The sequence below is a fragment of the Bos javanicus genome, chromosome 2 (assembly GCF_032452875.1).
Source record: "Bos javanicus breed banteng chromosome 2, ARS-OSU_banteng_1.0, whole genome shotgun sequence".
NCBI classification, from domain to species: Eukaryota; Metazoa; Chordata; class Mammalia; order Artiodactyla; family Bovidae; genus Bos; species Bos javanicus.
Genome location: NC_083869.1, coordinates 30,625,045 through 30,641,086, shown reverse-complemented (window position 1 = coordinate 30,641,086; position 16,042 = coordinate 30,625,045). Strand labels below are relative to the sequence as shown.

Genomic DNA, 16,042 nt, shown 5'->3' with positions numbered 1-16,042 from the left:
TGCTATACTCACCAGTTGGAAGCGATGTTGAAGAAAATGCTATTAGGCATTTAAAGAAAAGCTTTCCTTACCTTTTGAATTAGAGGGAGGGAGAGGGAAAATGGTACAACTGTGTTTCTCTGTGCATACTTACAGTGAGCATCTAAAAATGTGAGCGTTTCAGCTGTTGCTACTGTTGCTCCTAGCAACCTTGCAGTGATCAGACCTTTTCTCTCTTTTTGTCTGACTATTTTTACAATAGAAAATTGTTTTATATATTCCTCTAGTTTATCATGCAAGTACTCTGTAAGAGAAAAAAATCAAGATTAACTCATTTCTAAGTTTATTTCACATGTAACATGAAAGCTAAAGAAAGCACAAGGCAATGATTCCTCTGTGTGTATAATCTTAACAGTTGTACACATCCACCCCTTAAGATAAAAAATATTACATCCTTAACTCTACTGAAAAAACTACATATACAAACCTTAACTTTTGGATGATTATAATGCATGACATTATAACACATAGACATCCTGTCCGTGTCATGTCAATAAATACAATGTGTTTGGGAGGAGTGAGAGACTTCAAATGGAATAGACCCCAGGAGTTAAGAACACTCATTTAGAGGCCAGAGAAGAGAGACAAAGGAAAGAAAGAAACTGAATTTGGCCAAAAAGATATTTGGTTCTCTTTTTAAATTTTTTTAAATTCTTTTTAAAATTGGTATTTAAATCTGGAAATTTATAGAAAAATGTGAAGTCTCAAAAAAATTCTCTGACATTTAGTCAGTGGTCAAAATAACTTTAAGACCAAAATCTTGAGAAAAATACAAGTAGAAAAATGCAGGGCTACAGTAGTTTGTGAATATTTCTACAAAGAGTCAGCAAAAAAATTTTGAAAGCTCTAGAGTCTCCTGACACAGATTTTTTCCAATAAAAATATGAAGGAAGAAAAGGGCATGCAAATCAGTAATGAGGTTATAAGCAGGGAAAATCTGAGTTATGGGTGTGTAATTTAAGATCTCAGTATTCCTATTTGGATGACATACATACTAAGCAAGAGTTAAAATAATAGGTAAAAGAAACAAATGTCAGTCAAGTTACTCAAGTGTTGTCCATATTTTTAAACAACTCCTTAGGCCTGTTTTTTTCACATTAAATGCTCGATTTTTTGTTGAATATATCATGTAGTTCTTCACGTGGCCTTCTTGGGCCATCACACAGACTCAAAAAGACTTGGGAATATTGAGAATGCCCGGAAGCCTCCTGGGTAGATGTTTGCTTCTGCCAGATTTCAGAAGCAATTGGAGGTGACTTTGACTTTATGTGTAATTATGCACATTTTTTTTAATTCTCCTGTGGTTCAGAAAGGATAGTTGCTTATTTAAAGCTTAAACATTCATGAAAGAGGTAAGAGTCTAGGAATAACATTTGGGGAAAAGTAAGTGTTATCTAAACATTACTATCTCAGAGTAACAGATTAACTTTTTTAACACCTTCTAAGTACCTCAAAATTAATTCTCTGAAAGACAAGTAGGATTGTAATTTGTCTTAAAAAAATATAACCATAGATATTTCTGCTTTAATGATAAATTCTCAAAGCAGAAACTTATAGAAACATTTCAAATATCTTTACAGGAATCGATTTTTTAAATGGAGTCACTACAGATTCCTTCAATAAACCCTCTCACTGTTCACAAGTTAAGAAATTTTATTCACCCACAACTTTTGAATTTCCTGTAAATTCTTACCTGCCTTTTAAATTTAACCCCCATCCACACTCCTAATTTTATGAATTTAAAAACACAAAACCATGAAGTCAAATTTCCTGGGTCTGATATATAGCACCATTACTTTTAGCTATGTGAACTTAGGCCAGTTATTTTACCTTTCTGTACCTCGCTTTCTTTATCTATAAAATGAGAATAATAGGATTTACCCTCATAGGGGACTGTTGGGAGGATACAATGAAAGATCAGTTATACAAATAAAATATTTAAGACAGGGACTAACTAGCACATTGGGCTTTCCTGGTGGCTCAGACAGTAAGGAATTCACCTACAATGAAGAAGACCCAGGTTTTATGCCTGGGTCAGGAAGATCCCCTAGAGAAGGAAATGGCGATCCACTCCAGTATTCTTGCCTGGGACATCCTATGAACAGAGAGAAGCCTGGTAGCCTATAGCCCACAGGGATCACAAAGAGTTGGACACAACTTAGCAACTAAATAACAACAAAACTAGCACATGGTCTATGCTTTGGAAACGCTCATTATATTTTATTTGGGGTCACTGGGTTTTAGCTATCTGTTAATTGATAACCCACATATTCATGCTTTTCCATCGAGCAAATTGAAGTCAGGGACTATGGTTTCTACTTCACAAGTTCCTTTACCATAACTAGGGATACATTTTCTACAGTGGGTACTCCTTGGATAGTTCTCTGACTGAATCCAATAAGACAATTACACTACTATGCAAAGATAGCGCTTTGTCAAGAAAATATTTCCAAATCTATTGTTGATTGCTATAAAGAATTACAAAAAAAAAAAAAAAAAAATTCAGACACTTTAACCAAATAGCCCTGCCGTTCCAGACTAATCTAAAGATATAATTCAAAAAAAGGAAAATAACATAAGCATAAGGATATCTATTGCAATATCATGTTATAGTAAGACTAAAGGGTAAACAAATTGTATGGTTAAGCAAAACATATCTGGTTCATTACTGTCATTAAAAGTAAGTTTTGAAGGTAACAGAAACAGGCTAATAACAATGTGATGTGAAAATGTCAGATTTCAAAACTGGGTTTCTTTCATGGGTATAATTATATAAACATTATATATTTATTTAGATAGTGATTAGGAAAGAAAAGATTAAAATGGTTGAAACAGAAAGATTATAAATGGATATCATCCTCTTTTCTGATTTCCTTTCACTATTAATCTTGCTGTGCAATTAAATAATATAAGTTACTTTCAACTGAAGGCTTACTAGATGTAGCCTTACTGTGTCCCTGTTGTCCGACTTCTTCAAAAATCAACAAAATAAAAATTATCTGAGAAAAGAGTTCAAGAAACCAAAGCAAAAGATTTCTAAAATAAAGTTCTGGATTTTTCTTTTTTTTTATGTAAAACACACAAGAGAACTTAATCAGATATCACTTAAAAATCCATGGACTTTGGTCCCAATAGATACAAAGAATTAGAAAAATACAGAACAAATCAAGCAATAAATAAACCAACTGATTACAATCAGATGGTGAAGCAACCTGGCTCAGAGGATTAAAGATTCAAATCAGAAATCTGGATATAATGTAACTTGAATCCAGGGAACTTGAATAATAAAGCTTCTCTATTTGGTGGATAGGTTTTATAGCTAAGTCAAAGATCTCTGATGATGAGCAATCCTATTCCATCTGGATGTTAATTTAGCTCAATAATATAACCTCTATTCACTTGGGCTATTTTAGTTTAGTTTTATTTTGAAACCATAGGGATGTCTAGACTTGTATGTAGAAATATTTAAATAAACCAAGTTAATAATTTTGTGCTTTATCCACTTACTACCATGTCTAAAATCTGGATATATCTTATAATTAATTGATGACATATGACATAATAGGCAACTTTTTTCCTCCTCATGGTCTATAGCAATGGAAAAAAAAAGCGAAAGTGTTTGTGGCTCTGCTGCTGCTGCTAAGTCGCTTCAGTCATGTCCAACTCTGTGCGACCCCATAGATGGCAGCCCGCCAGGCTCCCCCTTCCCTGGGATTCTCCAGGCAAGAATACTGGAGTGGGTGGGTAACCATTCCTCTCTCCAGGGGATCTTTCCAACCCAGGGGTCAAACCCAGGCCTCCTGAATTGCAGGCAGATTCTTTACCATCTTCACCACCAGAGTAAGCCCCATAAAGTAATGATTTACCTAATAATAGATGGTGCTTGAATTTGATGGAAGAATGTCATCATCATTTTACGGATAAGGAAACTGCTCACTAGTGTTTCCAAAAAGCTGGAATTTGAGTTTAAGAAATCTAGTTCCAAACTTGGGCTCATTCAGGAATAAACTTTGCATTCATTGAAATAATCTGTACCTGTTTGATACCTAAAATATTTGTAATGTTTGAAAATTCAGCAAATTAGAGTATTTGTCCAATTATCCTGTGAGTCCAACTGACAATGTGTAACTTAGCAACTGACTATTGACTTGTAAACTGAAGTGAAAATTCATTAACGATTTTAGCTAGCTTTGTAAGTGGTATTAGAATATTTAAAAGAACCAAAAATAAAACAGGATGTGGTAACTCCTCAGTAATTTTTAACTACTCTTTTATATTATTTATTAATGTATTATTTATATTAATTCATCTAATCTTTAAAACAACCCTAGGAGTTGTATACTAATATATTTCTTCAATTCTAAACCATACAATTATACACTTTTTATAATCAATGGTATGTTAGTTTAATTGACTGTAAGGGTCTTTTTTTCTAATGATACATACACTAATAATGTATCTTACAATAAATTTGATGAAATATAACATTTTCCCTATTTTACAGACAGAAAAACTGAGTATAAGGGGGTTAAGCAACTTGCCCAAGTTGCATAGCTTGTTAGGACCAGAAATGGGATTCAAACCAAGGCAGCCTAACTCAAGGCACAAGTATGTGCTCCTAATCATGTCTTTAAAAGAAAAAAATCTCACACTGAGGACTACAAAAATATAAATAATGGTGTTTCACACATTTATAAACTCCAAAATATCTATGGACATCCTTGGGTTCTCCTTCTACCCATCATACACAGCATCCAAGACACTCTATTCAGGCTCTGAGGTGGCATACAGAGAGTAAATACAACCAAAAAGACTTTGGACAACACCACATGGATTTACTCAGGAAATAATCTAATTTGCGTGTGCTTTCTTACCATCTACACTAGCATCATCCACCAAAATGATCTCCTTCAGCAGTATGGCAGGTGAAGAGTACAGCACGCTGTAGACAGTTCTAAGCAGCGTGGACCATGCTTCATTATGAAAAACTATTATGACACTGGTGGTGGGCAGGGGAGGACAGCGCTTAAATTTTTGTTCAATACATCTAGAAAAAGTCAAAGTAGAAGAATGATAATGAATTTTATTACACTATTTCACAGCTATACCATTGCTAAAATTATCATTGTTTTAATCTTTAACACAGTAGAAATGCTGGTGCATAGTTTATTTCTATGTAAGATGATCTTAATGCTATATAAAGGCAAACAGATTGAAACAAAAGTTTTACAAATAGACCACTCACCTAGAGATCATGTCCGCTGATATTGATCACATGTCATGGATTAAAACATGCTCTTGTAAGCTTTCTCAACAATATAACTTTAAATATAAATACCATTTTAGATAAGAAAAATAACCTAGAAATGAGCCAAACTGTAAAATGGCAAATAAGTGTTAACTGCTCAAATTAAAAAAAAAAAATTTTTTTTTCTTTCATTGTAGAAATGATGCCTTTCTCTTTATATTTGCAATTTTTAACAGTGCAGCTTTATTAAATTAATACTCATCTTTGTAGAGATTATCTTAAATTAGATATTTGCTAAGTATGTAATATTTTCTGTTTAATCAATTTCCTTAACCTGTACCTGAACCAAAAGGGAAAAAAAATTCGCTTTCGACAAAGCCTATTTTCTTATAATGATCATCAGAAGCAAAAAGTTGTTAAGTACCTACCATATATCACATGACTTGCTGTGTTAAAGATTTTGCTCCAGTAAGGAGAGAGACCCTAGGTGGCTTATGACTGATGAGTGATCCTACTCATTTGCTAAAAAACATTAGTTATAAACAGATCTTGAATTCATTTTTATAGCAATGTCACCCTCAAGGAAAATAATCTTCACATGAACCCATTGGGATGTGGGTGGGTCTATACAATCTCCAGCCTTTGAGACTAGAGATGACCACAGTCCTTCCCCAGCTGAGGTGAGGTGAGGATCAAATGAAATAACACATAGGAGAGGCCTCAAAACACAGTAAAATCAGACAGAGTGAACCTGGGACATAAAATATGTGTGGTTTATGGTAAAGATAAAACAACTGGATCTTTGATAACCATAAAAGGTTGTACACTTTTAGAAAACGGGCTACGAAATCCTCCCACACGGTCAAATACCACTATAAATAGTGTGTGAACTATCAAACAGTGCTGGTCAAACCCAAAGATAGGGAAGTAAATCATTGTCACTCGTGGAGATAAGAGCCCAGCACACTTCCATTGCTCTGCCAGGGCCGATGGGAAAACCAGAGCCCCCACGATGGTACTAGAGGCCTGGGGAAGCAGCCACCCTAAAAGACATATTCTACAAACTCTCACTAATTACTACTTTTATAACCATACATCAGTATGAATGTGTTTCAGATCCTTTTCTGAGAGATCTTTAGGTTGAAATATTTGTAGTGATGAAGGAATTAGATTAGGGGTAAACTATTGAGAGGGTGTCAATACCACCGAGTAGGAAAAGAGGAGGAAGGTTCTGCACGGAAGTGATTTTGCTCTCTAGGACTGTCGTGATTTTAAAGTGTGACATATATGTATAGCCAGAAGAAAATAATCGCATTCATCCGCACTGGTAGATGAAAACAAACAACTTGTTCTAAAGTGAATTTTGGATAAACTACTCATCTACTCATGAAAATAAAGTCCAAACACAACCAACCAATTTATCTATCCTTGAGTTAAAATCACACAGAAACAAATAGCGAAATGTAAGTTTGTATTTTTAATACATGAAGTTTTATAAAACAACAAAGTATAAGTAAAAATTATGAAAAACTTCATACTGTAGTATTTTTTTTAAGAAAAGAGAAAACCTTATTTTTTGTCTTATAAGCATTTGGGGGAGGAAGCTTTGAGATTAAAAAAAAAAATTCCCTATATTTATTTGCCATGTGACTAACTAATATAGTATTAGTTAAGAAATATAAAAAGTTTTTGAAGATTTAAAGTAGGAAACTTTACAAAAATTCACACTAGTGAAATGTTATCTCTTTAATCTCATAAGACTTTCAGTTTAAACTAGGGTTTATTTACCTAACTGATAAGTACTAATATCAAGTAAAAGTATTGTTAATGCAAATGATAATAAAATTTCACAATATGATTTCATAAACCTCATTTATTTTGAAACAATTAGCATGCTCAATTTATGCTTTAAAAGTTGTTTCACATGTCATTTAAAGTAGTGAAATTAAAATGACTTGCCAAAGTAATTACAGATTCCCAGTCAAACCATTTGAAAAAGTTGGCATATAGAAATGTGCTTAAGTTATCAGGCACAAGACCATCTGGCTTTGGGAGAAACAAGATCCATATTTCTAATGAGCATGTAAAAGATTAGCAATTCTTCAGAAAATGTTTTTATTGCTGATATAAGTTAAAACTATGGAAATATTAAATCTTCAACCCTTCACAGTTCTAAGTATGCATTACTGTCCAAAAAAAGTTTGTCTGTTTAGCTATTTTGCACTTACTTATTGATTAACATTATCGAATATTTCTATAGATTCTCAATGCTATACTGGGGAAAAGGCTTATCTTAAGCTCATTTTGTCATGTCAAAGAACAAAAAGCATGCTTCTTGATTTGTGATGGGGATTACATTTCAATCAACACTTCTTCCAAAATCAGTAAAGTGCCATAGTGCATTTTAACCTATCAGCAAAAAAAAGGAACTATTCGGTGCCCTGTTAGAACAGCTAGAATATTTTCCACTTATTTGTTTTTTCACACATTCATTTAAAATAATAAGCAATTTAACCCTGAATAATATGCATTAGAATAGAGCAACAGAAATCTAATTTACACAGCTTCAGTATTGAGGGACTCATAGTAGGACCAGGTATTCATGATAACAGATCCAGAAAAATATGAAGACAGCAATAGACCTAAGTCTACCAAAGTACATTTCTTCAGCCACACTTATAAATTTAATTCTCTTTTAACTAGAAAGCAAAATATGCAGGCACTGTTTACAGTTTGTCTAGCTTGTACTTTTAACAAACCTACAGATTGCCTGAAAGTGCTGAAATTCGTTTTCACCATTTCAGTCCAAACAGAGTATTTGAATACTACCTCAAAGATAACAAAACAGTTAACTAAGAACAAAGAGTCAGCACAGAAGAATCTGGGGTGGGAGAATGTTATGCAAAATATATTTGAGATAAACATGTAAACAAAGTAACAATAAAAAGCAATTCTGGCCTTTCAGAAGCTAAAGGGAGAAAACTCAATAAATACAAGAACTTGTTCAACAATACCCCAGAGAAAGAATTGCAGTTGAATTAGTAATTATGACAATATTGGCTCTTAAAAGAAAGGTTACAAAACACAGGGCATCCTGAAATATAATTATAGCACTAAAAGTAGCCACAGAGTCTGTGATTTAGCTCATAAAGTATCATTATCTAATAGCTCCAAAATCTTGGCACATTTTTAATATTTCTATTCTATAGCAACACAGAGAAGAACAGAAATAACTCTTCCACCTCCCACATTTCCCATAAAATCCACCCCATATTTCCTGCTTAATAGATGAGAAAACTAAAGCTTTTAAGAATAAAGGATTTCCTTGTGTTTCTATAGAGGTCAGATCTAGAATTCTGTTTCCTAATTTCTAAGATGGTAATTTTTCATATATGCAATGCCTCACCAATCATAGATACAGAAATCTACCCTCAATAATAATAAGCAAAAAATCACTGAAACAGATTAAACAATTGGTATTTGCGAATTCTTTGCTTCAAAGTGGCTAAAGAACAAGTATCACCTTAACTAACGCCCCTTCCAGGCAAACCCTCGAGATAAATACTAAACAATTAATATGCTTCAACGTACTCAGGAGGTCGAGTGTCTGGTCCAAGATCTCGGTGTAAAGAAATCCTGTCACTTGCAAAAGCGTTAAAACAGTGTTTTGCTTCTCCACGTTCTTTTTCCTTCTGCTCTTCAGCACTTAAATTGGTTGTTTTGAATGCTTTACCAGAAGCACCAGGTGCGTTAGAATCCTGAGGTGGGCGGTCAAGAACAGGTTTCAATTCTGCTGCTGTATAATATCCTTGCAAACAGGGTCTCTCACCAGCATCAATGTTTTGCCTGACAGGTGCTCCTATTTGCATTTTTGGCATTGCATCTTTAATATTGTTTACAGCTTCTATCATTAAATCAAACATCTTGTTTTTGTTTTTCATGTTCCTTTCCATCCTTGATTCCTCTTTGGAATACTGAACACTTACTTCTCTTTGCATTAAAATCAAAAATATTATAAAGAAAAAAACTACTGCACCAAGCTTCCAGAATTTTTTATGGTAATGTCTTTTAAGATGCAGTTTTACTAATCGTTTTAGGTGAGCCATTCTGACATTAAAAGCTTGTCACTTGACAAATAATAGTTACAGTTTCCTCTGTTATGTATATTTTTTATCATAGATTTGCTGGCAAGAAGAAGGTTTCCTTAAATTGTAATCCCTGTAAACAGAAATGATAGATGGTATTAGTAGCTATTCATCCCTATAGGCATGGTTCACTTCACTCACTCAGACAACAACTGAACAAAAGCTGTAAACAACACACTCTTATGGTTAATAACAGTCAAAGATATCTTGGCCTCAAAAAATTACACTTTTGGGAGACAATTGCTATCGTTAACTATAATCTATTGGGTTTATAAAATATTAGAGATTTCTCTCCAGTAAAAAATACATTATGTGTTAACTCTGGCTACTATCTACCATATAACATGCATAGGTTTTATAAATATATTTTGAGTTTAAAAAGAATTTTAGGTCAATAACCCTGAGGCCAAAGGACTTCATTAAACTGATTGTAAAGAAAGGGGTAATCCAGAAGAAAACAAAAGTACACTGACAGGTACTGTCAGAGACACATCTAAAATCGTGGTTTTTAAGAAGTTCATCAACAATCTGAACTTTATATAAATCAATTAAAATGATAAAGCAGCTTCACCACCAAGTAAACCGGCATCCTCCCAAATCTGCACACCTGATAGTACTTGTGAATTTGACATAACCAATAAAGACTGGAAAATTAAGATAATGTTATATAAAGGCTATTTTTCATAGCTCACGCAAACATAAAATCTAGTAGCAAAAAAAAAAAAAAGGCAGTAAGTTTCATTTGAAGTGTCTCTAAAGAGGCGATAGAGATCATTGAATTATACAACCAGTATTTGGTGTGATAAAATCCTGCTTGTAGATGACCCTAAGAACAAAGCAGTACGTTTACCAAATTCTAATACAGGCCACCAGAAGCAGAAGAAACAAAATGTAATAGAGGAAATTGACTACAGCCTGAATCACAGTGAAGATGGACTTTCTTCACAATGCTTAAAAAAATGTAATGTGAAGGGTTCAGTACGTGATTATACACCATGCACCATTATAGTCAGCAAGTAATTAGCAGGGGCAAAGGGGCAAGGAAAATGCCTGTGCTCCTAATCCTAAACATATTTTAAGGAAAATGCCATTTATAGAAGTAAAAGCTAGCACTTTATTTAATTAAATTCTTTTCCAAAGTTATCGCTAGATTTAAAATAAGAAAACCAAGTTCTAAGATGGATTGTCCAGTCTTTAACAAGAAATTTTAAGTTGGATAAACAAAATAGGCAGAACCTGCAAACTTAGTTTGATATAGTTTCTAATTGGACTGCTCTATATGTTTTCAGTATAGAATGGACACTTCGGTTCCAAAAGATACCTCAGTTATGATGTTTTGCTGCTGCTGCTAAGTCACTTCAGTCGTGTCCGACTGTGTGTGACCCCATAGACGGCAGCCCACCAGGCTCCCCCATCCCTGGGATTCTCCAGGCAAGAACACTGGAATGGGTTGCCATCTCCTTCTCCAATGCATGAAAGTGAAAAGTGAAAGTGAAGTCGCTCAGTCGTGTCCGACTCTGAGCGACCCATGGACTGCAGCCCACCAGGCTCCTCTGTCCATGGGATTTTCCAGGCAAGAGTACTGAAGTGGGGGTTATGATGTTTATTGCCCATAAAACTGAGATTCCAATATTTCTCAGCTTGGTTGCTTCAACGGTATCATGTAAAAATTAAAATGATCTCTTAAGCTTTTAACATCACTTTAAGATATAAGGAGTTTCAGAACCACCCAATTGTGGTTATGTCATTTTGACTCTATCAAATGTTGTGCTGGGCTACGGCTATGAAAGGAAAGATACCTTAAAGGTAAGCTTCAAGGAGCAGAGGCCAATAAGAATGATGGCACTTCAACAGGCACTGAAGCAGTGTGATATGATGGAGACTATGAAAGCACGTGGAAGATGAGGAGAAATGTTAGGGAGAATTTCCCAGAGATATCATCCAGCCATAAGCAATTTTTAGGCTGGTGGACAAAAGAGAGAGGAGAGACAGGGAATGGAGGGGCAAAGGCCTAAGAGCAAGAAAAGATGTGATCAGTCCTTGAGTACAGCAGAAATGGAAGCCACAAGCAGGAAAGGGCAGGAGGTAAGGCCAGAAGGTCAGTTAAAGATCAGCTCACACAGTAAACTTGGACTCTACCAATTTTGTCCTGAATGAATGGAATGGAAAGTACTGAATGACTTTAAGGAAGGCCCATAATCATATTTATATTTTTGAAAAATCACAAATTCCTCAGCACCAGCAAAGGTAATGTGTACCAAAACACTGAAGGAAACAGGAAGAATGAAAAGGGCTGACTCAAGAGACTCAAGGAATTGAGATCAAATAGGACTTTGTGAACGAAAGGGAAAAAGAGGAGGTGGATGGGTAAAGTGATGCCTATAACAAAAGCAGGAAATATAGAAAGAAAGATAGATTGGAGATGGGATGTTCCATTTTGGCCATGACAAATTTGAGATGCTAGAAGGATTTCCAAGGTGAGTTCTCATGAGTAAAAAGATATATGGTGGTTTAGTTGCTAAGTTGTGTCCTACTTTGGGACCCTGTGGACTGTAGCCTGCCTGGCTCCCCTAACCATGGGATTCTTCAGTCAAGAATACTGGAGAGGGTTGCCATTTCCTTCTCCAGGGAAAAAGATATATAGGACTGAAAATTAGGGAAAGCTCTATGCTAGAGATGAACGTTTGACAGTCTTGTGTTACAAAAGAATTCACCAATAGTGAAATAAAGAAGGCCAGAGAAAAAGCTACATTTAAGGGTTGGGGGAAACAGTGGAAATAGTGGCTGACTTTATTTTTCTGGGCTCCAAAATCACTGCAGATGGTGACTGCAGCCATGAAATTAAAAGACACTTACTCCTTGGAAGGAAAGTTATGACCAACCTAGACAGCATATAAAAAGCAGAGACATTACTTTGTCAACAAGGGTCAGTCTAGTCAAGGCTATGGTTTCTCCAGCGGTCATGTATGGATGTGAGAGTTGGACTATAAAGAAAGCTGAGCGCAGAAGAATTGATGCTTTTGAACTGTGGTGTTGGAGAAGACTCTTGAGAGTCCCTTGGACTGCAAGGAGATCCAACCAGTCCATCCTAAAGGAGATGAACATCCAGGACCGATGTTGAAGCTGAATCTCCAATACTTTGGCCACCTGACGTGAAGAGCTGACTCATTTGAACAGACCCTGATGCTGGGAAAGATTGAGGGCAGGAGGAGAAGGGGATGACAGAGGATGAGATGGTTGGATGGCATCACCAACTCAGTGGATATGGGTTTGGGTGGACTCTGGGAGTTGGTGATGGACAGGGAGGCCTGGCGTGTTGTGGTTCATGGGGTCACAAAAAGTCGGACACAACTGAGCGACTGAACTAAACTGAAGGGTTGGGGGAGGAAAAGGAGAAACTGGAAGGAAAGAGCAAAGGAATATGAAAAAAGGAGAAACAAGGGAGAACAGACTGACAGATAATGTGTCCAAATTAAGTGGATACAATCTGCATACTACCCTTGAGAGATGTTAATTGTTTGACAGTGGTTGATCTTTAAAAGTAAATGTCATGAGACCTGGTCTAACGGACTTGAGTGCAAAATCAGAAATGAACTTTTTGCAGAGAATCCAATGGTTGAGTTATAGTCATGCCCTTAACATCTTTGGGCTTAGGATCTAGGACACATTCAAACAACAGGGCAACAATGATCTAAGACGTTCCAGGGAGATAAGGATAGAAAAAATACTGAGTTTTCACAGGATAATGGTCTCCAACCTACAAAATACAACCTGATCACCCTTCTCTCTTCTAATGGCCTCACTAGTTCCATTCTTCTAATTCCCCATCCTACCCATAAACATGTTTTCTGGCATAGTGTTCATGCTTGACAACAGATGTAAATCAACCTGTGTTCATCCTCCTTTCTGTCTGAGACAATCACCAAAAACCCCTTTCTCTAGTGCTACAGAGTGATCCTAGATTTCTTTTATAGCCAGAGTAGGCTCGATTAGGAATTTGAGAAGGAATGAGCTGGTCTCATTCCTTAGAACGTTTTAACACAATGCAGAACAAGAAAGAGTCCTGGGAAAGTACAGAGTAGAGGGAGATGACATTATTAGCTCTTTCTATAATAGTGATGGTTTTTCTAAAACATTTTATGCCAGAAGTTGTATCTGTGGATAGGGTGGGGAATTAGAAAAAAGGATAGAATTATTGAGGCCATTGGAAGTGAGTTCTTTTTTAAGGATAAACTATAAACTAGAGGAGTTCATCAATAGTACAGTAATCCTCTCCAGTCCATATGTTTATCTACCCAAGGGAGTCACTCAGTTAGGATTTAGTATAGGATATCTCTACTAGGAGAGTCGAGAAAAGCACATAAAGGACAAGCATTTACTCCTTTACTCATGGTTGTTTTTCTGACACTTACCCGATATTGGCGACATAATGGGTACCCAATAAGTGTTCATTGACTAGAGAAGGGATGAAAGTAGACCAAGATTTCATTTATTATCATAAACAATAGAAATAGCTTTTGTTAAATGTTAAGTCCCACATACTTTGACACTTCCTACCCGAGTGTACATACTTTCATTTCACTGACAAACATTGAGAGTCAAATAGATTAAGTGGCTTGGCCAAGGTCATTCCAGCAGCATTTCCCCAACTGATGTAAAAGCCTGAGATTTTCATTGAATTGTCTGAAATAAGGCCGCTAGGGTCAAGAATTGATGTTATAAATGTAAGGAAATAAGGGGAAAATCTAGGGGGGAAAACTACAAATAGTCTCTTAACAACTCAAGTGAGGTTTTCTGGACAAATGAAGTTTTAAAGAAAAAACTATTTTCAGAGCATATTTTTGGAAATAAAGATTGAGGAGGATGAGACTGTAGATTTTGACAACAGAGGGTTAAGAAACTGAGACTGCTTAGTGGTAGAGTCTACTAAAGTAGGAAGATGATGGTTTGCTTTTCTCAGATTATTTCTAAGGGAATAGATTTTTTTTATCGATTGCTGATCAGCTGAAGATTCCAACATAGTTCCCTCAGGACTGTGTATACTGTGATCTTCTTTGCTGCTAATGTACAGTATCAAGCTTCCATTAATGATAAATTACACTCGACATGAAGCATCTCCACCACTGATTTTCAACTCTGGACACACGTGAGCAGAAAGCTCTTTAAAACTGCAGTGCCTTAGGCCCCATCTCTACAGAGTCTGATTTTATTTTACTTATTTTTATTATTTATTCATTTATTTTTGACATTGTGGCTTTTATGGAGAGGAACTCTAGCTGTTTGGATCACTGTGCATTATTAAAAAGAGACTTTTAAGAACTTTTTATAGCTTTATTGAAATGTACACAATGTACAATATGTTGTACATATTTAAAGTATATAATTTTTTATTGTTCTAGTGGTGGAGCCTAGGCCCTGTTTTTGTTGTTATTTTAAACTTTCCAGATAATTCTAAAAGGCAGCAAAGGTTAAGAATCACTCACTTAGGTAACAAGACTTTGGGCAAAACTAGCACCTGATAAGGAAGGGACTGCACCTAAGCAAAGACAACCACATTATTAATTGCTAATACTCCAAAGACAGGTTTTCAAAATAGACTCTTGATATAAATTAAGCAAGTTATTTTGACACAGAGAGATAAGATAAAATCCAAAGCAAGAATGACCCAAAGTTTCCTGAAAAGGTTAAAGGATTAATTGCTGATATAAATGAAGCATTGAGGTTATATTCCAAATTATGATGCTGTAAAACCATTTTTAAAATAATATTTTATTCCCATAATAAAGATGGAAAAACTGAGACTGTGAACAATAAAAGACACAATCCTAACTAATTAATGGGTAAGATGAAACTGGGGGGGAGGGGTCTTAATTCCTATTCCTGGGAATAATACCACGTTCTTAGACCATACTACCTGCCAACCTTGATGATCAGTGTAAAAACAGCCAATGAACCAAAACAAATCTCTCCTAGAAACAACTTCCAATTGGATTATTAAGTTTGAGAATTAAAAACAAAAACTCAGCACAACAGCAAGCTAAGGATATTTGCACATTAGAAATGATTAGCAGACAAAGGCTTTGTTCTTGTTCTCTTTCTAAAATCTTTAAACATACCTATCCAAAATGGTCACTTGCTAATTATAAAAGATCACATTCACAGAAGAGAAGGGAATACCATAAAATAGTTTTTCAAAACTAGAAAAAAGTAATTAAAATTCAGATTTTCTAAATTCTAAATCCTTACAAATGTCTAACGTTAGAAAAAAAATAAAATTCAGAGAAGTACTGCTCTTAAAAAATTAATCTATATCTTAGTATATATGTAAACATTATAAAAAGATATTAATAATAAATAAAGATACCTATAAATGATACTTTGAAAGGTTAAAATAATATTCACAATTCTAACAGTTTGTGAGACTGGCTTAAAATCAATGAATTGTTCTCAAGAGTAAAAATATGCTTCCAGCTGAACAGAAAAGAAAACAAAATCTCATAAGTTAAAATCATCTAACTACAAAGTTGTGCTTCCAAGTATTTAGACCGTGGCTTCTTCAACTATAATGTGACAATAAATCATCTGGGGCTGTTGTTTAAATGCAGATTCA

General features: G+C 35.1%; 1 protein-coding gene across 2 annotated transcripts in view; it reads right to left on the bottom strand.

Annotated features, from left to right (window-relative positions):
- Positions 1 to 16,042, bottom strand: part of GALNT3 (polypeptide N-acetylgalactosaminyltransferase 3) — a 51,547-nt gene that overhangs the window by 13,390 nt on the left and 22,115 nt on the right. For both annotated transcript variants that reach the window (XM_061436399.1, XM_061436395.1), the window contains exons 2-4: positions 8,879 to 9,505; positions 4,914 to 5,086; positions 134 to 283 (exon numbers count right to left, since the gene is read on the bottom strand). In XM_061436399.1, the coding sequence (XP_061292383.1) occupies positions 134 to 283; positions 4,914 to 5,086; positions 8,879 to 9,393 (838 nt within the window). In that variant the 5' untranslated portion in view covers positions 9,394 to 9,505. The remainder of the gene's footprint in view (positions 1 to 133; positions 284 to 4,913; positions 5,087 to 8,878; positions 9,506 to 16,042) is intronic.